Raw genomic sequence first — 24,761 nt, 5'->3', positions numbered from 1 at the left:
TAACTAACACAATTCAAAAACCTAATATAAGCACTTAGGCTCATAATTTAAACATAAATAATACCTCTGTTTTTATATCCTCATTTACATGCGTTTTACATTCGCCATGTTTTGGTTTCATTCTGGCTACCGCTCCCTCCCATTAACCCAAACAAGAGATTATTTAACATCCCAGTGGTTTATGCTTCCTGCAAAAAGAGGGAAAATCCGAATCATGGCTGTGGTGTGCATTGCGTGCGCGTTTACAAATGCCTACCATCGAACACGGCTGTCTGGATCTTGCAAAAGGGGCACGCACACACTCCAGTCCCATTGGTCGGAGAGCACCGTGTGACATCCCTTGAGTAGCCTATACGAGGCCTCCATCAGGTCGGCCAGAGGGATGAGTTTGGATCGTTTTCTCTTCCCCTTTTCCTTGGCGGGCGCTGCACCGCCATGGCCGAGCCGCACAAATGCGGGCGGTGCCGTTTTGAAATATCGCTCCGCAAACCTGAAACACAAAATCAGTATTAGCGAGTCATGGCACCAAGCGAAACTAATACCTTGCGAGAAGTTTCTGAAATTAGCCCGAGAGAATGTCCGGCGACTCCTTTACCACAACTCAATTGTTATTAAACACTTGCTTTGACCAAGCTGAATTTACTTAGGCTCATAATATTATTAAGGACCTAATGATGGGCAGGCAACTTAATATTTTATTCCCTTGTTTCCCACTTTCCCGGGACGTTGCATTTTCCAGAATTTTTTGTTTTATTTCAAAATCACCCCAAATCTTTGGGTGCATCTTACTTTCCGGAGCATCTTATAAAACGGAGGTAGTGGTACATAAGACACACGCTGTCACGATGGCTTGGAATAAGCAGCTGAGAAGAGCACGTCAAACAAGCCACTTACTGCACCGCATCTGGGCTCAGTGGCAAGAGTTTCCCCAGCGCGACGCAGAAGCGCTCGTGGAAGCCCATCCATCGATTCGAGGCTTTCGACTCTCGCGTCTCCTGTTCGGATTCCTCCCCGCGACGCTCCGACTCTTCCCCCAGACGCTCGAGCAGCACGGGCAGCAGCGGGCGCAGGGCCCGTGCCACGTGCAGCGTGGAGTCGGGCTCCAGCAGCAGCGCCGAGAGAGTGTCCAGCAGAGCCCCGCGCTCGGAGGGTGACCAAGCCTGGAGCGCGTGCGTGCAAGGGTGGCGGCAGCAGGTTTACATTGGCGGGCAGATGTTCTTGCATTCGTATACAGCGTTCTCGAAGTACTGAAATAAATCTGGGGTGGTGGGGCGGAGCCCTGGTATATCTGTTTTCTGAACAAATTATTCAAATTTAGCCATGTAACGATCTGGATAAATGTATGTCGTTCGGAGCCTCCACCACCCAACACGGCTAAACTAATTAAAATTGTCACGTGTACGAGCGATTAACATGCCGTTTGTTATTGTTTCAGCTCACCCAGAAAAATAATTCTCACAATAAACTTCAGCAATTGGATACTATTTTGTTTATTTAAGAAACAGAATTGACACATTTGTTTGGGTTATGTCGGGTGGTGGAGGGTGTTAACGACACAATTATCCATATCTATCTATTTGTGACTCTATAAAATCTATTTGTGAATCATGACACTGGCTACAAAAACGTACGTGTCAAGTCAAATTATTCACATTATATTCAAATGTTGTTAAAACACATCTCGGCAATCAATATGCGGTGGTTATTCTCTTGGGCACGTTCCCTCCTTTAGCTGTCATTCCGTCACCGGTCACGTCACTCGGTCATAACTGAACAACACAATCGCAATGTAGGGGATTTTCATTAAGGGGGTTGGCACAAATGGCTAGCAAATTATTCATTATAGTACCGAGCCAGTGAAACCTGCTGCAACCGCCATTCATAAGACAAAATACCCAACAGAAATGGATGGGAGACGCGATGATGGGGCGAGAGTTAAAGGGATGAATGCTGTGAGCAACAGAAAACTAAAGCGGCCAATATCACTAAAAATCAATCGCGAACAATGGCGAGGAATGAAAATCAGTATGGAGAACCAAGCACATTAGTTAGCTGACTAAACACTACACTCACCCATAACCAACGAGCTAACACTAGACCTACAACCTAAGGGTGTCCAATAGCCAGCCAGCTACTGGGCTATACAATAGCACTTCCACAAACCTGAATTAGTCAACCAGACACAAGTTCCAGTCCTGCTCTTACCAACTACCCATCCGGCCACGACCACTAGCCCTGACTATAACCAAACAGCCACTAGCCCTAACCATAACCAATCAGGCACTAACAATAGCCCTGTTGATAACCATCCAGACACGAGCCCTAAACCATAACCAAGCAGCCACTAGCACTATCCCTGTCGATAACCATCCAGCAACTAGCCCTAAACCATAACCAACCAGTCACTAGCCCTAGACCTGACAATAACCATATAGCAACTAGCCCTAACCATAACCAACCAGTCACTAGCACTATCCCTGTCGATAACCATCCAGCAACTAGCCCTAAACCAGTCACTTGCCCCAGCCCTGTAAATAACCATATAGCAACGAGCCCTAACTATAACCAACCAGCCACTAACAATATCCTTGTTGATAACCATCCAGCAACTAGCCCTAAACCATTACCAACCAGCCACTAGCCCTGACTATAACCAACCAGTGACTAGCCTGTACCAACCAGCCACTAGCATTGACTATAACCGCCCAGCCACTAGCCCTCACACGGACCTGTAAACCATCTTCCAGGACAACGCAAGGGCCCAGGTAACATTATGCTTTCGCTCCGTCTATCCGCGTGCATCGCAGAGCCCTTTGCAGGAGGAAGGCTAAGAAGCCGAGAGATCGAGGGGGGGGGGCACGAGAAGCCGAGGGGGCCAGTGAGGCTACGGGAACCCCGCCGGTCACCTGCTGCTGGGGCCGGCCAGCGAGGTGGCCCAAGCCGGCTCGGCATTGATCGCTCACGCTCGCCAGGCGAAGCACCGCGTCCATCGGCACCGCCACGAGGTCCATCTCGTGAGCGAGACGGAAAACCGCACGCACACAATCTTCCAATTAATTATAAATGACGGCGCATATAACGCTCGAGTTTTGCGGCAGCGGTGTGTTGCCGGTGAAGTACAGAAATGTGTTGCTCGCTGCAGCGTCCACGTGTTGGCAGCCCGCAGCACGTGGGCGCTGGGGGGGTGGTGTGACGCCACATCCTGTTCCGGACGCGTCACGGAGTAAAACGCCACATCCTGCTGTTGCTGCTTTAAATTGCATTTAAATTATTATTATTATTATTGTTGTTGTTGTTATTGTTGTTGTTAAGCATTTACATTTTTAACACCGCAGCAAAAAAAATCGCTCGAATTTATCTCGTTGTGTGAGTGTGCGTTGGGGGGAGCAGTGGTGCAGCAGTTAGCGCCACGCTGCGCTACGAACCCGGCTACCCGAGTTCGATTCCCGCTCACGGCCAACACCGTCGGTGACGATTATCTGAACCGGTCCTGGGCCTCCCCTAGGTCGACTCAGCCTCAAATGAGTACCCGGTGCGGTGTGTAAACATCGCCACTAGGGAGACAAAGGCGGTCGGGTGTGGTGCTGGCCACCCACCCCCTCGTGTGTGCCGTGCCGGCCTTCATAGGTGCTCGCTAACAGCACTTGCCCCTACAGTCTGTTAAGGCTGTACGGAGGATCTTTGTAGGGGGGATCGGTGGTATAGTGGTTAGCGCTACGTTGCGCTGACGGAAACCCGATTATCTAGGTCGACTCAGCCTCAAATGAGCTCACGTGTGCGTTGTGTAGTAAACATCGCTGCGTGCGAGGGAGACAAAGGCGGCCGGGCGTGCGTGGTGCTGGCCACCCACTGCCTCGTGTGCCACAGATTCAGTTTCATTTATTTTGGTATAGCCCTGTGAGCCATTCGGCTCTTGAATCGGGTGCAACCGCAACAAACAACAACAAAAACTTGAACATCTTAAAGTGACTTTGTGTGACTGTGCAAACAGAAAATCCAGGAAAAAAACATCAAAATATTCCTGAAAAAGCACCATACACCAACGCTTTGTGCAAAAATCCCAGTGGCATGCAAGTCAAACAACAACAACAATAACCACAAGACAACTTAGATTAAGGCCATCAGTCTAACTCCGTACTACAACAAACAAACATGGCCAAACAAAAAAAAACGTTTTCGAAATCACCAAAATCAAGCCATAAATGCATTGTAACAGTGATCGTAGGGACTGTGACCGAATTGTTAACAAAGCCCCGGCCTTCAGAGCTTGCGACTCGCTCACAGCAACTTTCCCACCAACAGAATGTTCAGGGATCTTTGCAAATTTAGTTTTTGCATTGCGATTTATTGCGCGACCTTTTAATAAGTCTACCGTGCATAAAACAGGCGGTGTAAGCTGCCACGTTACTTGTCAGCAGGGGGCAATGCACTAAAAAAAATGTGTATCATAAATTACCATTGTGGATGTTGGCTTTCGCGACCAATATCCATGAGTTGTTTTGGGTTCGATCGCCAATTAGTAAGGTCTTGTCACGTAAACAGAACGTGCCAATTCGTTACTAGCACAGCACACCGGTTGCGTTGGGAGAGTAAACCCACGACATTGACAATTCGAGTACGACGTTTCGCCTGTAATTACAACCAGCAGCATCAGGCGGCCAGCCAGAGTTGTGGACAAATCCCTTCACCTGATTCGTTCTCAGATAGCTGCGATGTCACCTCTGGCGAAGGCAGGAGGATGGGGACGTTAATGTATGCCCGTAAATGACAATGGTCATTCAATACCCGTTGGGTTATTTATAAGATAATCAACATGCAATTATGCATGTACAATGTCCCCAACATGTGTGCTGGCTGCCTTCACCAACCCGCCATTGAGCAGGAATTGTAGTGTAATAATCCCTACGACCGGCTTTAGGAGGCCCTCATCCAGCAGTGGATGGCACCTTCCAGCTCAAGTGGCCCAAAATATCCCATGTGACTCGTGTGCGCTGTTCGTCTGGATATGGTGACAAGTCAATGTACAGGGGGTGGTCCATATGTCTTGTGACCCATTATTTAAATCTCTAAAACTTAATGTGTGTGTTTTTAAAAGTAATATTTATTTAAAACAGATGAACATGCAAAGGGAAAAAAATGTTAGGGGGTCAATTAATTGGCGGTCACAAGACATCTGGACCACCGCGTTGAGCCATGTTCTGTTGGTGGCGAGATGTTAAGTACCTCGCCTGATATACAGGAGGTTGTGTGTTCGATCCTGACCCTTAAGGGCTGTATATTTGGAGTTTTCATGTTCTCCCTGTGAACGTGTGCATTTTTCTCCGGGTCCTCCGGTTTTTTCCCTCCACATTTAGAAACAACGTGCGTTTAGAGTATTTGGCTGCTATAAATTTCCGTATAAGCCACGTCGCTGAACTGTCATTTGTCGCAAGGTCGCTTCTGATAAAGAGTTTTATAGCTCAGTGGGCCTTACCTGGTAAAATAAAAATGGTTTAGTTTTTAAACTATGGTTGGGATAAATTAAACATTCAGTGATGGTAATGGCACATTCATTCAGAAGTACATTGTCAATGTCTGTTAATTTTTGTGGTAATGATCCCTTCTGCCATGATGTTCGTGCTCTGCTAGAAAAACTGCCCCCCTTCATTATGATCACTGCCTGGTCACAGTATAACACTCAAAGTTCAGCTCTTCAGAGATGGGGAATTTCAGAGAGATACTATAATGCTAATTCACATTTCTCACTACACTTATGCCCTGAAAAAACTGGAACATATGTTGCTGCAAATTTTTAGCTGTTATGATAAGTTTGCCCATTCCCAAACACTGAATAAATAGAAAAAAATCTTGAAGAAGTTAAACTAAATCATACGTACACTACGACATTTCAATTAAAATATATTTAAATACATTCATGAGAACTGCATGTGTTACATCGTGCAACCGTGAGAGATGGAAAAGGCTTTGGGAAGCCTTCATCCAGCAGTGGATTGATCATGGCTGGTAATGATGGCTGAAGATGATGATGACGATGATCATGACGAGAATTGCATCATGGGATGCCTGCAGACATTTGGTTGTGTTGGAGAGCAGCGAATGACCAAAAACACCCTTGAGTATTACTCTACATGTCATCTCATTCCAGAAGGATAAACAAGGGTTGCCACTGGATTAGCGCATTTATTTTTCAAGTTTTACTGAAAAAATGGCATACATTACAATATGGAAACGTACAACAATGTACAGCCAATAGTACAGTAACGATGGTTGCTGTTCGATATCTTTTGAGAAAGAAACAGAAAAACGCGGCACAGCTTTTCCATTTTATAACTTGCGGTACGTGACGACCGTAACATACGCGCATTTTAAATTGCATTTCTTTTGATGCGTGGGCATTCCTTAGCTCGGCTGAGTATCAGGAATGCAACTCTGCACCAAATCCATCACCGGGTACTGCAGGCAGGAGGCGTGGTGACTGCATTTGAAGTTTGAGACCGCATCGGGCGTAATACTTTAAGATAATTTTCAAAAGGGAGGGCTTCACAGAAGCCAAATTGCGCTGCAGAATTACAGTAACATAGTCTGGTAGTCCATACCACTATGAGAGAGCTCAGTTTCTACAATTAGCTTGGAGAAAACCCCCTATTATCTTATGCAAGCACCACCCATCACTTGGGACATTAAAGTTCTGTTCTGCAGACTTGTTGCCTGGCTTCAGGAAATGAAACTCGTCAAACGTACATAGGAGAGTTACCCTCTGCGTCGCGAGAATTTAATTGCCCTGGCAGCTGCTCACGGGAACACAAAATGACAGAGAAGTCTGCTGCTATAATGCGTGGCTGCAACCGACTTCACGACACAGTCACTTACATAACGTTCTGTGTTGCTGGAAGTCGGCGTGCATTTTTAGCGCTCGTATGTAACTTACATAAGACTTGTAATTTCACTTGGAGTGTCCCCGAAAAGATCTAATCAGCTCCTGGGTGTTGATGAATTTAGGCGTTCCAACCGTAACAACCAGAACATTCTTGCCGCTTTTTTAATTTCTCAGATTGAAATTGAAAAGATTTAGCCAAAGTGACCTGGTTATTATACTCAGAACAGGTGGCATTCCAGTGCACCAAAAGAAACTCTGTTCTATAGCAGGGCACTTGCAGCCAAAGTCCTTTCCTTGAAATGATGCGGACAAGAGACTCGGATCATTTCTAACCCCTCATTGCAGAACAAGAAAGACGCGCAAATAAATATACAAACTTTCAGTCTATGACCTCAGCACGTGACAACATATTCTTCGAACAGTCCATTATCGATGCCGCTTGTTGAAATGACACATGCAGGCATACATGCTTACCAAAATATAATGTGAAAATAAATGCTCTATTTTAAATTAGAACGCGTTGCGCGTTAAACAGTTTTTTTAATACATCTCATAGTGCACGGTTTCCTAAACGCCATTCCTCTCCTACATCTTTCCACGTTTATCGATTTTATCAGTTGAATTGCAGATTAAGTCGTGACACGCTGCACATGCCTGATGATTGCTAAACACGTCCCACGTGATGTATGGAACGCTCTCTTTGTCACTATAGGCGGCCGTTGGCCAAGGCTAAGAGAGCTTAGCCCTCTCAAACCATCGTGTATTCACACACAGACTATCCAGTGAAATCTTGAGTAGCCGGACTCGGAAAGAGAGTAAGAAACTCACGACTAGCAGATCTTGTGGTATACGGACACAATGTGTGAATCCATGTCCTTGGCAATGACGTATACCACATGCTCTGTTAGTGGTAACTTTACACTCTCATTTCCATACATTTATAAAATATCTAATTTCATCGGTCGAAAAATAAATATTTAATTCATTTAAAAAGTCTACTTGTGTATATTACATTGCAGAATATGAGAGGTGGCGGTAGCTTGAGGAGGCCACCATCCAGCAGTGGATAAACCTTGGCTGATGATAATGATCTCAGCACCCTCAAAGTTTATTTGCAGCCTCCCCACAGGATATTCTTTCTCGCTGGCTATGTATGGCACTATGTTTCATAATCGAGCGCATGCAGAGTGTAGCGACATAAACACGGAAAGGTAGTCTGTGGTGGTTCACGAGGATTGGAGCTCGGGAAACCCTGCCATGGCGAAACAACTAAATTCGTGGCGTGTCACGGTGTCATCGCCCGGGCCGTGTCTCTTCCTCCCCACGCGCCCCCGCTTGCGTCTTCATCGCACGCAGCTGCTCCTCCAGCGTCCGGATCTGCGCCTGCATCTCGGCACGGTCCTGCATCGCCCTTCGCGCCACCTCCGCCCGCTCCTCCTCCACTCGACGCAGGTACCAACCCTCCAGGTGGGACGAGACTGCGTCCAGGAAGCACCGGGTCACCTGCAGGGCGTCCCTTGCGCCGGGCGCGTCCCCCAGACCCAGCGCCACCAGCTCCGGCGAGCGGCGTGCCGCACCACCGCCCGGCTCCAGGACGGCCGGGCCCTGCGCCCCGTGTTCAAACGCGTACGCAGGTTCGACCGCCACGACGGGGGCCGCCAGCTCTGCCGTGGGCGACGCCCCGTGTCGCAGGGAGGGCGGCGCGGTGGGGCTGTGCTGCAGGCTAAGGTAGAAGCCACGGCTGCCACCTGCGCCGGCGCCGCCGCCATCGCCGCCCTGCTGGGACTCCTGCCGATCGGCGGAAGCAGAAGCGGAAAAGGACGTCGAGCGGGAATGCGAAGGCGACGGCGCGAACGCGTCTATCATGCTTGTACCGGTCGCCTCTTCCTGCCTGGCGGAAGCACTACCGTTGAGTGCCTGGCCGACCGAGGTATCATATGACTGTCTGTCGGCCGGCTTCTCTCTGGGTTCAGGGCGAGGGGAGCCATCTCGGAGGCGGCTCTCCATGGCTTGAATCTTCTCGAGGCACCAGGCTTGCAGATCCGTCCTGATCTCCTGGCTCACAGCCTCCTGCGGCAAAGAACGCAAGAAATTCAGTGTGCGCATTAGAAGCCGACCGAAACTGAATTTTTGGTTTCGGCCGAAACCGAAACCAGACCGAAAGTTAAATATTGACTTTCAACCGAAGCCGAAACAGAAAGGTATATAACCGAAGTTACCGAACAAAGATTTATAAAATATGTCATGATGCAATGCTACTTTAATTAAAAATAAATCTAGAACTAATCATTCAGAGCCTGCAGTAAGAGTCGCTAAATATCAAATCTTTAGGTGTTACTTACTTAGTAATTATATACAAACAAACGAATGTTGTAGTTAAGAAACAACAGTTTTTTCGTATTCTCGCCCAGCAGGTTGCTGCGCCTTGCTTTGATCAGGATCGACTTTAGTGAAATAATCCCACACACCGCATGTTTCGACATTCTTCATGGTGATTAACCGCTCCGTTTATTAACTTTAATTTTCTACTTCACTCAGATTCGTAATTTCGTTATCACTAATTCGCTACGGAACTATTAACTGACTGAATATCAATATTATCAGACTTCGAATCTTGGTATCAACACGCGTGTAGACTTAAGCGAACGCAACACATAAAAGCCAAGGCGGGCAGGCGGCTGGGAACAGACAACAGAGGCACTTTGTTGTCGTCCCGCCAAAGAGACTCTACCCACGGATGCAGATGCAGATGCCGGCTGCCATCTGTTGACATTAGCAGACCATCGTTGCGACTGTAACCTTGCTCCCAAGCTGCTGCTGCTGACGTGTGTGTGTGTGTTTGCAGCCTATCGCATAGGATTGCCTAGCACCGACTGACCGGCCGATAGGTAGAGAGATAGACGTAGCACTAGCGTTATTTTCTAAAAAATAGATCTTCGGTTGACGACCGAAAGTCAATATCAGTTTCGGCCGAAACCGAAAGTAAACCGAAAGTTAAAAATTTACTTTCGGCCGAAACCGAAACTATGCCGAAAGAGGCCATTTGCCAACTTTCGGCGCCGAAACCGAAACCGAATTTCAGTTGGCCTCTAGTACGCATGCATGCAGGGTAGAGAGAAGGCTTCCTCGTCAGCCAATATCAATGACGAAAATGGCACGAGATCACAGACACCGCTCGAAAGCACAAAGGACCAGCCACTGTAATCAAAGCCACAGTTACTCAATACGTAAGCTGTTCATGGACCGTGTTGATGATGAAGCTGTTCAAGTGGACCTCCAAGGAAACCAAGGAAGCAGAAAACCAATGAAATGACATAACCCATGCTGTATCGTGGAGGACAGAGCTTAAAAAAATACATTGTTGTACTGTACGTCTATGATCCTATGTCTGCGCTGTCCGCCTTCACCAACTTGCAGTGACCAGCGTGGTGAGGTGTGTTCAAACAGCCCCCACGACCTGCACGGTGTAGGGAGGCCCTCATCCAGCAGTGTACTGACAAAAGGGCTGTACGTGTATATAACGTATCAGGCATGAATACAAAATTATTGAATTTGCAGTCAGGGTACAAGGTAAGTAGATTTTATGGCATTTTATTGTTGGTAAACGGTTAGTCAGAGGCACAGTGTTGGTAAATGCGCAACACAATTTTACAATGTCTTAGGGGATTACAGGTAATAAAAACATATACAAAAAAATGTATTACGTGATATAGTTATTCCACATACACGTTTAGTTGGCTGAGTAACTGTCTGGCAAAGACACGTTGCTGCAGCCTCAATCAAGGTGCTGCGCAGACATTTGTCAGCACATTCTGCTGGCACAGTATCACACCACTGACATTTATTTAGTGTTACAAGCCACTGAGATTGAGTGTTACAAACCATGTGGTGGTTGCATGCGATTGCGTGTATATATGTGAGATGCGGCATGGTTACGATTCTGGTACAGAGGTCATGGTGGTGATGGAAATCGTGGATTTAAATAAAGTCCATGAAATATTGGAAATGGCTGTTGAAATACATTAGAGTAGGCGCTTATATGGTTGGACTGGGGGTGAGGGAATCCAGAGTTTGACAACCATGAGCAATTGGCCCCTGGAGACACACAGAGAAACACTGAGATAGTGACATACACAAAGACAAAGATACGCAACAACAGCCACCATTCACCACTAAGTGACCCAGCCAACGCAGCCTCACCTGCCAGAGAACTTCAGAATCAGAATCTTTATACTGGAGGAATCCGATGGGCTATGAAGCTCTTTTCACATATGTACAGATATTTCAAGGATCTGTGAGCTCCTCGCACAATCCGGTCTGTTTGAGGCTGGGCGGTGGGGGGGGTAAGACCCCTGCTCCCTACCTTATGCTGTGACCTTTCCATTAATATTTTTTTCTTCGCACACCTCGGCCATAAGTTTGACTCATGTTTACCTTGACAAACCATAGTGATGTGTATGTGCTCCAGTCAGTAGACAAATGCTACATACGTTGGAGGGGAGCGTGGAGGGGGGGGTGTTGCCGTGTGCGTGCGTGCACCTGTTGGGCGAGTACGTCCCTGCGTTCGGCCACCGCTCGCTGGTCGATTCGGTGCAGGCACTTCGTGCCCTCGGCCGCGACGCGCTCCTTCGTCAGCTTGTTGATCCGCAGCAGCTGCAACGGCACCACACCGGGCGTCCACGTGAGCACAATCCGCCGATGTCGACCACGGTACGTGGCCGGTACGGCGACAGTGGCGCCGCTGGCCTCACTGGGGGCCCTGAGCAGAATTCTTTTTTCTGGACTCTACTTTGAAATTATGTCATCCGAGTGGGGCGACAGAAGAGATGCTGTATAGACAAGAGATATGGATGTAGTGAGATGAGAGACATCTAGACAAACATAGACATGTCATGGGATGAGAGTACAGAGATGCAGACAAGATAATATATTCGCTTTATGTCAATTCACTTGTTATGTGTATGATTTAAATTTTGAGATATTTGATGGGCTCCTATGTATTTTTTTTTCTCCAGAATTTCCAGAGTATTTGGCTGCTATAAATTGCCACATGATGAGCCACTTCGTTGAGATATTATTGCTGGCCAGGTCATTTCTGAAAAAGAGCTCAGTGGGCCTTACCTGATAAAATAGAAATAGTTTATAGTTTTAATTTAAAAAAAATGTTTATTGTTTGCTTGGGGTGCTAAGTTTTTGCTTGGCTTACTTAATGCCTAAGTGCTGCCACTGGGTGGCCTCCAGCCACTCCTGCTGAATCCACCGTGGTGGCACTTGGATGCAAGATGGAAGTTTGGCCAAGGCGGCCGCTTGTAAAGATGATTCACAAATAACATTCACGAGGAAGGTGCATGCTCAGAGTTATACCACAAGACAGAAAGAAGAACGAACGGGTTATAGAACAAACACATATAATTGACCGTTTAGAAATGTAAGTGGGGTTTCCACCGGACATGTGGCTGAAAGGGATGATAGCCAGTGGTCTAGACTAACAACTGAGTGACAGCCTTAGGAAGGAACATGCCCTTGAGTATTTCCACTGCAGAGACGAAGTCCTGAAATCAATTCATGTGCGGATGCTTCATGGATTATTACATTCCCGGAAACCCTCAAAACCTCTCCCATAACCTCCCAGATGCCGAGACAATGGGAGACCTTGGCACAGCACCACTCTACCTGGCGCAGTCTCACATACGAAGGTGCTGCCACGTGGGCAGAGGAGGACCACCGAGGCTGAGAGGAGAGAAGTCCGCAATCAAGAATCGCCAACTCCTCCCCCCACGGCCTCAGATCATGTGTATCCAACGAGCAGCAACCGGTCCTCTTGCACCCAAATTGTCCATCTCCAGACTCACTGCAACCAACCCCTAACCCTGGTCTGATGCCATGGTGCTCATCAATTACGATGGATGAACGACACTGCAGGACTGTGAGAGATGGTTATCACTTGAGGTGGTTTGCATCCGACAGTGGATTTATCATGGCTGATGATGATGATGATGAACACAATAGCATTTTTATGCATACAGTGTCTAAGTGCAACTGCATCTCAAGATGCTGTACACATGGATGAGGTTGAGGGTGGCATGCACATCAAGATAATTTTTACAAAGGAAATTTCACATCTCTGATTTGTTTCAGAGAGAGGCAGTTAGAGATTCAGCGGGGCAGAGGAGGTAAGGCGATGACAGGATGTTAAAGGTGCAAATGAAGATGCTTTGTGCAGAGAGAGACAGTCAGTAATTGGCAAATGAAATGAGGAAGTTGTAAGCCTTGGCTCAAGCAGATGGATGGAATCGGGATTAAATCATTTTATGGAAATCAGGCCACATAGATTATGCGTGGTAGAGTGGTGATACAGCGATTAGCCCCCTACGTTATGAACCCGAGTTCTATTCCCAGCCATGGCTAACATCAGCGGTGAGTCAAACCTGAAGCATTCCTGGGCGTCTACTTCACCAACCCGCATCGACCAGCATGGTGAAGTATGGTTAAACAACTCCCTACAATCGACACAGTGGGGGTTAAGATTCCATCCACTGGTGGATTGACAAAGGCCTGTAGAACCAAGTTTAATGTGATGGGGTTTTTTTTTTTGTGTGCAGTTATTGGTGACCGGACTGAGACCATCAAATTGGGCGATTGTCATTCTGGGCTGGCAGACATGCTAACAACGACGGCCTTGAACCTTTTTATCGTTGGATCACAAATGTGTCTGATAGCACGGTCCCTGGAGTAGCTTTTCATGAGAAAAATGTTGTTCAGTTTAACACGTAGGCTTTCGTCGTACTCAAACTGTAAATGTGGATTAACTCTTCAACACACCGGTGGGCTGAAGTAGTGAATTATTTGTCTTTTGTCAACGTGACACTTTTTTTGCTGATTGGTCGTGTCGGGTGGTGGAGGGTTACGACACATTTATAAATAAACGCGATCTAACCCAAAAACCTTTATTATGAAAAATGTTGTTGTCGAAAGACACCCATCGTTTTGACAGCGGATATTGTTTTGGGGGGGGGTGAAATGAATGACATATGAAACGTGTACAAAATATGAAAGTATATAACAATTGTGCTTTGAAACAGACAGTGTATACGCAAAGCTTTCGGCTGATGATGGGACACTGCCCATGGCGCATTCTGGTGGAAATTTTCACCCCAGGTGGTACCGATCAACCCCACTGGGCCCGTGAGCTACCTGGTGCTTGGTCCGGCTCTCCACCTCCCCGAGGCGAGCGTTGACCCTGTCCTTGACGCAGTCGATCTCCGCCATGAGCTCCTCCCGCGTCGCCTCCATCTTCCCGTCGACTCGCTGAATCAGCGGGTCGCAGCGACACCCGTTGAGGGCGGCCTGAGCGCACGGGTGGTGGCAGCATCGAGGCAATGAGAACAAATAATGGGCAATATTCAAGCAGGGCACACTGCTGCGGTGTCATGGTGAGCGCACTGGATTGGCGATCCAGAAGTCGCCGGGTTCGATCTCCTTGCGTGGCAGTTGAAACAATGGGAATGTTTTCTTACTTCCCTCCGTCTCTGTGCACCCGGCGGTATTAATGGGTGAGCTACAGTGAGTCGATCGGAAGGTCAAACGTGGTGGGCCATAGTGTGGGTACTTGCACCTGTTCCAACACATCTGACCGGCGTGGAATTGAAGGCTAAATAACTCTCTAGGGGGGCTCTCCAGAGCTCTTCTCGTGGAGACCCTTTTTGGGCAGACAGTGGCGGGTTGTAAGCAATTGCGGGGATGCGCCTTTAAACTTTTTAGCAATGTAAGGCCTAAGACCAAATCGCGTGGAATGCGCCCAATCTCGTCAAGAGCTAGGAATCTGGAGGGTGCTTGGATTTGACGACCACCGTGCACAGATTGTCTAGGCTTTGAAGTTGATTGGTGGGCAGCAGAGGGCAGTGCAGAAAAATCCGTTGTTGTGCTCTACTTCTATGCTCCCGTATCTACACTCGCCACCTTCAACCCACGCCGACAAGCGTGAAATGTGGATACATAACCCCCCTACGACCCACACAGCATGGGGAGGCCCTCATCCAGCAGTAGATTGAGAAAAGGGCTTTACAGTCGCCCCCCGTTGTACGACTACTCAATGCAATGTAATGCATTTCGCTAGAACGTAACTTAGGAATTTGGAAACAAATTCGAAAGCCTACGTGTTAAACTGATATACATTTACGTAAAATTTTACATTTACGGAATGTTAAAGCTGAATTATAAATTCATGGGGGGGGGCGAAGAGTAATGCTTGGTCCGTCGTTCGTCCACGCGCGCACTCCATGCTGCGCCAGGTCATTTGAGTTGCGCGGTTTTTATCCTTTGCTGGTTTCCCACTGAGCCTTACCTGGGGCCACAGATGCTCATAATGAAGGTAGCCAGTGTTTTTCTAGCAGTTTTGATTTTACATTACATTACGTCTTGGGGCCGAATCATTTTCTTTTTCTGTCGGAACGCGTCTTCAATTATACAATGGAAGTCAATGGAACAATAGGGCTCGATATATGGAATTCCACTTTACAGACCAATTTTCAGGAACATATTTGTTCCGTATGTAAAGGGAGGCCCGTAAATGTGTCGATTTAAAGGGCATGGTATCAAGTAGAGCTCTGCATGCAAGGGCAGGAATTTCCCACCCGAAATTGCGATATGAGATTAATGTTATTCGCATGACAGGCAACCTAGTGTTTTTAATTATCAGAGCTGGATTTTGCTAAATATAATGCAGAACCAAATTAAATGTGATGGGTTTTTTTGCGTGCAGTCACTGGGGACCGGGCTTGCTAAACTTGAGAACCCTGTTTCATAACAAACCAGTCCGTGTGGGTCGATAGGTTATTATGTGAGTCGTCTATGTGTCAAAGTCTTACATAGTGACAACTGGCTACACTTGAGAACCTGGTATAATCACAACTCGGGGTGTTTAAGTCTATGGATCTCTCTCTCTATGTATATTTGTTTATGGGTTTCCATACAAGTCTGTGGTTCCCTTTGCAAGCGATTGGTGACCGGGCTGAGTCCATTAACGTTAAATAAACTGGTTTAATCACAACTCGGTCTGCACAATGCTATGGATCTCTCAGTAAACTTATGCCTCTCTGTGCGAGTCTGTGGGTCTCCGATAACCGGCCCGAGCCCACCAACTCACTGCCCCTGAGAACCCAGTTCAGTCGACAGCAGGCGGCTGTCCGAAAACTCCGGATTAAAACCGAGGATTTTTTTTCAGCGGTCTGCCGGGCTCGGCTCTCCGACCTCTCCGACCTCACCGGGCCACGTGGGGCGGGCGCCGCACCTGCTTGAGCTTTCCCTCGCGGTCGCGGTACAGGGTGTAGAGCTGGTAGGCGCGCTGGGTCGGCGGGGGTGGAGACGCGGGCCGGGGAGGGGCGAGGGCCGCCACCGACCCCTGGCGCGGTTTCCACCTCCTCTTGTCGTCACGGCGGCCGGGCGCCGAATGGCTCGTTAAGTGGGCCGGGTCGGAAAAGGTGATGCCCTTTGGAGGACGATGAGAAGAAGAAGTCAACAAGCGAATGTGCGTGTACATGTACAGCCCTCGCTTTCACGCCACTGCTGAGCGAGGGTCTTTCCACGCCGTGCGGGTTAGTGGGGGTTCGCGTTAGAACCCGGTTTAATCAGTCCATTGCTGTATAAAGGTCATGGGTTTGTTTGACCATACTTTACCATGCCGGCCAGTGCAGGTTGGTGAAAGTGGGAGCATCGACGTGGGAGCATGGAAGTACAATACAACATTGGATTTTTCTGCACTGCCCTCTGCTACCCATCAAGTATCCCGACAGGCTATAGATATATACCCGATATAACGATTTAGCCTATAGACAACATGTAGGGAGCGTATCATTCTTAAAGGTATAAAAGAGAATGCTGATCACCATGTACCGGGGGCTGAGCTTTATAACTGATTTATTTTAGTTCGATGGAGTAGTGGCAAAGTGGCACACTGCGCTCTGAACCTGGTGACCCGAGTTCAACTCCCGGCTACGGCTAGCACCGGTGGTGAGTAACCAGCGTGGCGAAGTATGGTCAAACAATCCCCAACAATGAAATCGGTGCAGGTAGGCCTTCATCCAGCAGTGGATTGACAAACGGTTGCACATGTTTGATATAGTTATGGCAACACAAAGCTGTACAGTCTCTCATACTTTGATACTGGCAAAAAGGTCCCATGATATAGCTGCTCACGCCAAGCTATAAACGCTCTGATAGTGGCATTGTCTTTGTACTGTTCGCTTTTTGGCGTCCTCTTGTCTGACACTGGTGAGACTAGGCCATACATAAAGAAGGCTGTCTCTGGTGTAGGCCAATCAGTATCAAAGACAATTCCCATATATTATCAGAGTATGTTTTTTGTTTGGATTCTGACCACAAGTATTGTGGTAAATGCAGACATGATTCCTTGTAAAAGGTTTCAGTTTGGTGTTTTAACATCTAAACACCTGTTTTGTTGCCAGAAAAAAGGGGAAAACCTATTCTAACACTCCTCTCGTCAATTGCCGTCTGCTTTCCACGTGAATGGAGATGGATGAGAGATGCGAGAAGCTGCCCTGCGTTGCCTCCGGTTTTAATCGTCAGCTATTCACATCGAATCCTTCATTTTTCATTAAATTTGCTTCGGTTACTGATCTTTTTTTTGTTCCACACTAACAGCCTGGCGAATCAGATCTCCCTGCACAATGCATTGAGATCTCTTGAAGGACTGCATACGCACGTACAACGGCCACTAAAAGCAGGACACATGATTCTGCAGCGGCACCGACTCCAACCGAATTCGCACATTCAAATGAAGATGCTCAGAGTATCTACAACGCCAGTAGTCTCTTTGTCCGTGTATATCGACTATACAGCTTAGATTTTCCGCATCACATTCGATCTACAATGGCTTCCCCACTGAGCGATTATCTTACTGCTGTTGTTGTTGTTATTATCTCAAAAGCCCCTTTGTTCTGCCGACCCGAGATGTGTCGCGTCTCGGGGCAGGGTATAAATAATAAATTGTAATCAAAGTGACGTGGTCTTTTTTTGCGTGTGGAGCCGCGAGAACCCACCCGTGTGCGGTGTTTGAGCCAGGCTCAACGTACCCTCTTGTGAGTCCCTCTCTGTGTCAGAGGCAGGGCGACGGCTGTGGTGGTGCCGGCGGCTGTGGCGGCTGTGGCTGCTGTCGGGGACGTGGCTGAGAGACTGAGCGGAGCGAGCTGCTTCCCCCGCCTCCCCGTCCTCTCCCCGGACCCGCCCGCTCGCTGGCTGCTGCTGCTGACGCTGCTGCCGTTTGTGGACGAGCGATCCTTAAACACCTTCGGGAGGGGAGTAAAATAGGCATTAAGACAGGCCACGTGCAGAAGACGAGACTCAAGAGCATACCTGTCAACCCCTTATCAGTGCCTACCTTATTACAGACCAATTCAGACGTTAATAGTCACCCCGTGCATTTATAAATCTCAACGTTCATCCTACAAAGTCACATCACAAGGGAAAAACACAAACAAATAGAATTAAAAAAATGTTGCCCGTATTGAAACGGCTGTACACCGCATGGACCTGAACACTCAATTTTCCTGTACAAGAATATGGGTAAACCGTATGGGTTGACAGGTGTGCTCAAGAGAGTCAATACAAGCCTGGTGTTTGCATGTTAAAACAGGTGCTGCTGGAAAGCATCGATCTAGAAGAGTGCTTCTCAAAATCACAGTCATTGTGACCTACCAACAGCACAGTTTTCCGCGATTACCAAACCAAGCTGCCTGCAATGTGAAGCCAGAGCCGGATTAACACAGCAGCTTTAGGGACTGCAGCGCCCTAAAGTCTTGAATTTTGAGCAGCTTCCAAAAATACCTATAGCTTTTATAATGATGAAAAGTGTAAGATTATAGCACTATATGATCAATCCTATAGGTAATTTGGTCATAAAAGCCATAGAATAACTATGCATATTACTGCCAGTGATGCGCCAAAATTGTATTCGTTTTGTTTTAGCTTCGACTTGACTCTCCACTTGGTATATCGCATTTGAAATGTGGAACTGAAATAGCCAAGGTGATTAACAATGCAGCGTTTGGCATGAGGCATGTGTGGTGTTAAAACGGTAAAACAGTAAGAGGAAGGTATTACAGGATGCTTCAAAAACACGTTAACACTTATATAGGACGATTGTTTTTAATGGAAAAAAAACGGATAATGCACTGTAACATGATAACAAATGTCATGTTAATCGCTTCAAAAAGTCAAAGAATCTCCACTTGTTCGCCATCATTGCCAACACACGTGCCTGTAATCTTCTCCAAGTGATCTCCAGAGCCCGGAGACAGCACATTTCTGGTGGTTTCATTGGAAATTCTCGAAAGTGTTAACATTTTTTGTGAAGCACCCTGTACAAAACTATACCAGCTCTCGGCCCTCATGAAACCTAATCCGGTCCCACGTCTACCAGTGGTTCAACTATCAATAATGCAGACTAGCTTTTTTGCCCGTCCAAAGGCGGGTGTATATTGCAGAAAATCTGAAATATTCAATTTAAAAATTGTTCAGCTCATGATTATTAATTAGGGGGGGGGGGGATTGCCCCATGTGGAGTGATGTCACCCGCTAATAGTTATTGGGGAGGGGTGCGGCATGTGGAGTGACGTCACGCCCTCATGGTTATTGTGGAGGGGTGCGGCATGTGGAGTGACGTCACCCGCTCATGATTATTAATGAGGGGAGGGGTGCCGCATGTGGAGTGCGCGACCTTCCTGTGCGTTAGTGTAAATTTCCACGCGGGCATGAATATTAATGAAGGGGGGGGCCTCTTTGCAGTGACGTCACGCACGGATGTCGCACTGTGCTGCGTAGATTCATTTTTTGCCGTCACTTTCTGTAAACAAACTTCACATTTGAAGCTACTTTGCATAATGAATTATTCAATTCAGCTCGACCTTCCTCTGCATTAGTGTAAAAATCCAACCACTCATGAATATTAATGAGGGGGGGGGGAGTGGGCCTCATGTGGAGTGACGTCACGCAGGGGGGTGGGCCTCATGTGGAGTGACGTCACGCGCGGGACGGACAGACATTTCTGGGTGATTATAGTAGGTAACGGGAAGTGTGGCGGTTGCTTGTGACGCCCCACACACCTTGTGGTTGCGAGGGACGGATCGTGAGCGCCTCTGCTGCGCGGGCGGCTCCCTCTCCTTTCCGCTTCGTCTCCTGGGCACGACGCTCGCAGCCTGCACGAGGAAACACGGGCACGAGCCGGTGTCAGACAGCACGGGGAGGACGGCAGGGTCGGCCTGGCCGTCGCAGCCAAATGAGCGAGTCCCTGCGTAGGTGGCTCGGCGAGTGCCTGGGTGGACGTACGTGTGGGTGCGTTGGTGGATTGTTTGCACTGGTAGTCTGGGGTGAGTGGGCAGGTGTTTGGGTGGTTTATTTGCACAGGCGGCTGGCTGGATGATCTTCTGAGTAGGAGCTTGGGTGTGTGCCTGGGTTGGTAACTGGGTGGGTGTCTTGGTGTGTACAGTGGTGAGTCTGTGAGTGGCCGACTCCATTGGTGTTTGCATGAGTACCTGGGTGAGTGCATGGGTGGGCATATAGCCGATTCATCTTCTTTGGTTCTTTTGGTAAAGTCACGTAGAATGAGAATAAAATAATAAATTGATAAAATAAAATAACACAATAAAATTCTCACGACGTTTCGGCCACAACACAAGCGGCCTTCATCAGGTGAAGGGATGAGACTGTCTGGAGGACAGCGCTGGAGCGAACGTCGTGAGAATTTTATTGCGTTATTTTATTTTATTAATTTATTATTTTATTCTCATTCTACGTGACTTTACCGAAAGAACCAAAGAAGATGAATCCTTGCAGTCACGAAAGCTTTAAATCGAAATATAGCCGATTGCTTGGGCTCACTGCTGAGGTGGATGTTTTGTTGAGTGTACAGGTGAGTTTTAAGTTCATTTTGTTTAACCAGGTGCAAACTCAAGAGAGGAGGATAGTCTCATTTGCAAGAGTGACCTGGGGCATTGGTCTGCCAGTAGGGGGCGACGATTGCTATGCATAATTCTCGGGCAATTTTCGAATTTGGCTGATTTGGCAAACCCTAACTCTAGCACACAATGGCCTACCCTTGACGTCAGGTGAGCTTTGACGTCCACTGTGAAGCAGTGAGTAGTACCTGGGTGCGTGTGCAGGTATCTGGGGGGATTTCTGTGTGGCCGATTGGGGGGTGGTCCGGGTAAGTACCTGGCTGCCTTTTTGTGTTTTAGTTTGTTGTCCTTTCCCCTCACCTCCGATCAGCACGGATGACTACGTACGGTGCGAAAGAAGTTCAACAAACATATGCCTGGGTGAGTTCCTGGCCGAGCATCTGGGTGGATACCTGGCTGATTGCCTCGGTGGGTGGCTGTGTGGGTGCCTTGTTGGGTACCCTGGTGAGTGCCTTGGTAGAATCACAGCTTAAGCGTTTGGATAAGAGCCTAAATAGGTGTCTCGATGAGTGTGTTGAGAACTTGAGTGAATTAAAGAGTAAGTGCCCGAGGGAGTATCTGGATGAATGGGCCTGGGTGAGGCTTATGGGTGAGAGTCTCGATGGGCGTCTCGGTGGGCGACCCAGGGGGCGGTGGGCGCGGCGCGGGTCGTACATGCGGTGCCCGGCTGAGCAGGAGAGCCACATCGGCGTTGTCGTGCTCCCTGGCCACGTCCAGCGGCGTCAGCTCAGCCTGGGCACACGGAAACCAGGGCACAGCAACGCTCATTACAACCGGTACAGCACAACGCGTACAACGCAGCGCCACTTTGACGGGAACGATTTTGCGTTTGATATTGCGCAGGGGTGTCTCACGAGCGCTTTACACGCGACAGAAGCGACTCACATCACATCTCTTATCAACACATTTGAAAGAGGCAACCCCTCGGTGGCAGCTGTCCCTGTGGGGCACAAGGTGACTCAGCACCTGGCCTGCAAACCGGCCATTAGTCTACTGCTAGGAGGAGGGGGAGGTGCGATGGGTGATGATTGCTTTGTATAACTCAATTGAGAAATTTGGTCACAGTCCTACCCCAGCGTGACCTTACACAAAGCACCGCCGACCTCAACCACAGAGTTTGCCCCGGCGCTGCCCTAACCCCCGGCGCGACCCACGTTGTTCTTGGGCGTTGGGTTGGCCCCAGCTGCCAGGAGCAGTCGCGTCACTTTCCTGTGGTTAAGCTGCGCGGTCACGTGCAGCGCCGTGTCACCAAGCTGACAAAAAAATAACACACACACACAAGGAAAAAGGTCCCTCCCCCCTCGTATAGCCTTTAACAGACTGTTGGAGCAAATGCCGTTAGAGAGCATGGGGTGAGGCAGCAACAACAACAGCAACACAATGAGTGGAGACAATTCAATGAATTGACAAAGTCCAGGGGTTTTTTTCGATTGGATTCAATAATGAATGCTTTATTTTTTTTATTTAAAGCTTTCGTGACTGCAGGGATTCATATTCTCGGTTCTTTTGGTAAAGTCACGTAGAAGGGAAACAATAAAATAATAAAAATATAAAACAATAAAAAAAATTCTAATTTTCTTGCTGTGGTTTTCACACCTGATGATGATTGCTTGTGTTGCAGTCGAAACGTCGTTGAGAATTTTATTGTTTTATTATTTTATTGTTTCCCTTCTACGTGACTTTACCGAAAGAACCAAGAATAACAATGCTTTATTGTCTCGTTTTAAATGGTCTCATTTATATTGTTTGTCTGTATTTACTGTCTCATTCACTTATTCACTCCGTCTGTTCCAAAAGCACGGCATTCCGTTTGTCCATCAACTAAATAATGAGAGCCTTTCCAGAAGGCCTGAATCAAAAAAAAGTTATATAAAGTGGACCAACCCCCCCACATGTGGGGGTAAAGAGTTGATCCAACAGGCTTACAACAATTGTCGACCCCGTCAAAAAAATACATTTATTTTCTAGGCATGTACGCCGACACACCCTAAATACAATAGCCACTCGTATCTACTGACTCTATATATACCTACACACCCTACATACAATAGAGTCAGTAGTATCTACTGACTCTATATATACCTACACACCCTACATACAATAGCGTCAGCAGCATCTACTAACTCTATATATACCTACACACCCTACATACAATAGAGTCAGTAGTATCTACTGACTCTATATATACCTACACACCCTACATACAATAGCGTCAGCAGCATCTACTAACTCTATATATACCTACACACCCTACATACAATAGTCAGTAGTATCTACTAACTCTATATATACCTACACACCCTACATACAATAGTCAGTAGTATCTACTAACTCTATATATACCTACACACCCTACATACAATAGAATCAGTAGTATCTACTGACTCTGTATATACCTACACACCCTACATACAATAGTCAGTAGTATCTACTAACTCTATATATACCTACACACCCTACATACAATAGAATCAGTAGTATCTACTGACTATATATATACCTACACACCCTACATACAATAGTCAGTAGTATCTACTAACTCTATATATACCTACACACCCTACATACAATAGTCAGTAGTATCTGCTGACTCTATATATACCTACACACCCTACATACAATACAGTCAGCAGCATCTACTAACTCTATATATACCTACACACCCTACATACAATAGTCAGTAATATCTACTGACTCTATATATACCTACACACCCTACATACAATAGTCAGTAGTATCTACTGACTCTATATATACCAACACACCCTACATACAAGAGAGTCAGTAGTATCTACTAACTCTATATATACCTACGCACCCAACAAACAATAGTCGGTAGTATCTGCACACATTCGGGAGGGATGGTGAAGAAGAGGACATCAGTGGGGGTGACGGGCAAGGCGCAAAGCGCCGAGAAGCCGAGAAGTCCTTAAAAACGCAACATGAGCTTGTAATTTGCATGAATTGTAAATAATGGATTTTAAACGCATGAATCAGTGCAAGGAATGTGAGCATAGCCATCACCATTAATCATTACATCAATGATTAATTCAGTTAATTAACTGATGACGTGTATTATCATGAACTTCAGAAATTAGTTTCAATCAGTGAATCGACGCGTCATTCAATGCCTAGTTTCTGTCAGAGGCTTGAGGGTCCTTGTTCGATAAGGGAGGGCAGCACGCGAGAGCGCTCGGCACGTACGTACGTGCGTATTTATAAATGTTTTATCATTGCCAGGTAACGACTCACTGAGCTATGCAGCTCTTTTTGAGCAGCAAAATGTATCGCTCGACGAAGTGGCTTACCACGTGGAAATTAACAGCAGCCACACAATCTCAACAGTAACCGGTCGGCCAGCATGGCTCTTGTTTAATCTCAGACCCTGATTGCTGGGCTTCCTTCCCCAACTGAACCACAACGAAGTGGCTTAATAACGCCGAACTTCTTTCGCGCCGTACGTAAGCCAACCGTGCTCGTCGGAGGTGTGGGGATGCCCGTGAACGGCCGCAGTCGTCAAACCTCGTTCTTTTCGTCGACGGAGCAGAAAGCGCTGATGAGGATGCGCACGACGGTGACGTGGTTGTAGCGGGCCGCGATGTGCGTGCACGTGTCGCCCATCTGCACGCAACGCACACGCCACACAGCAGCCCGCTCCCCCACAAACCCTCCGGCGCCAAACCCCCCAGGGGTCCCCCAAAGCGAGCCCCCTTCCTGCCGCTTAACTTTCACGGTTGTGCTGCGCAGCTGTCCGATGTGTGCTCTCGGCTTGTGGCACGTCGACGTTCGGCACGACGACCGACAACGCGAACGCTCCAAGCCGCCGGGAGCGAAACGTCGGACGTCGCGCCGAGCGTCGCGCGGCACGACGCGGACGCTCGTCGGAGAGGGCTCTGCAGCGCAACCCGTGGAGA

The 24,761-nt window shown here is 47.6% G+C and overlaps 2 protein-coding genes across 8 annotated transcripts in view; both read right to left on the bottom strand.

Moving 5' to 3' along the window:
* The window catches only part of MDN1 (midasin AAA ATPase 1), an 83,736-nt gene extending 80,527 nt beyond the window's left edge, over positions 1-3,209 (bottom strand). For all 3 annotated transcript variants that reach the window (XM_032973608.2, XM_076074979.1, XM_032973609.2), the window contains exons 1-3: positions 2,907-3,209; positions 895-1,160; positions 257-490 (exon numbers count right to left, since the gene is read on the bottom strand). In XM_032973608.2, the coding sequence (XP_032829499.2) occupies positions 257-490; positions 895-1,160; positions 2,907-3,011 (605 nt within the window). In that variant the 5' untranslated portion in view covers positions 3,012-3,209. The remainder of the gene's footprint in view (positions 1-256; positions 491-894; positions 1,161-2,906) is intronic.
* Positions 3,210-6,160: 2,951 nt separating this feature from the next.
* The window catches only part of ANKRD6 (ankyrin repeat domain 6), a 46,596-nt gene continuing 27,995 nt past the window's right edge, over positions 6,161-24,761 (bottom strand). For all 5 annotated transcript variants that reach the window (XM_032973339.2, XM_032973342.2, XM_032973338.2 and 2 more), the window contains exons 7-15: positions 24,370-24,468; positions 22,002-22,100; positions 21,502-21,579; positions 19,996-20,088; positions 17,968-18,180; positions 16,167-16,364; positions 14,072-14,224; positions 11,417-11,530; positions 6,161-8,947 (exon numbers count right to left, since the gene is read on the bottom strand). In XM_032973339.2, coding sequence (XP_032829230.2) covers positions 8,171-8,947; positions 11,417-11,530; positions 14,072-14,224; positions 16,167-16,364; positions 17,968-18,180; positions 19,996-20,088; positions 21,502-21,579; positions 22,002-22,100; positions 24,370-24,468 — 1,824 coding nt within the window. In that variant the 3' untranslated portion in view covers positions 6,161-8,170. The remainder of the gene's footprint in view (positions 8,948-11,416; positions 11,531-14,071; positions 14,225-16,166; positions 16,365-17,967; positions 18,181-19,995; positions 20,089-21,501; positions 21,580-22,001; positions 22,101-24,369; positions 24,469-24,761) is intronic.

Source organism: Petromyzon marinus, chromosome 51 (assembly GCF_048934315.1).
Source record: "Petromyzon marinus isolate PM22_M1 ecotype Great Lakes invasive population chromosome 51, UKy_Petmar_22M1.pri1.0, whole genome shotgun sequence".
In the NCBI taxonomy this organism is placed as follows: domain Eukaryota; kingdom Metazoa; phylum Chordata; class Hyperoartia; order Petromyzontiformes; family Petromyzontidae; genus Petromyzon; species Petromyzon marinus.
The sequence above is the reverse complement of the archived record's forward strand: the minus strand, read 5'-3'. Positions and strand labels throughout refer to the sequence as shown.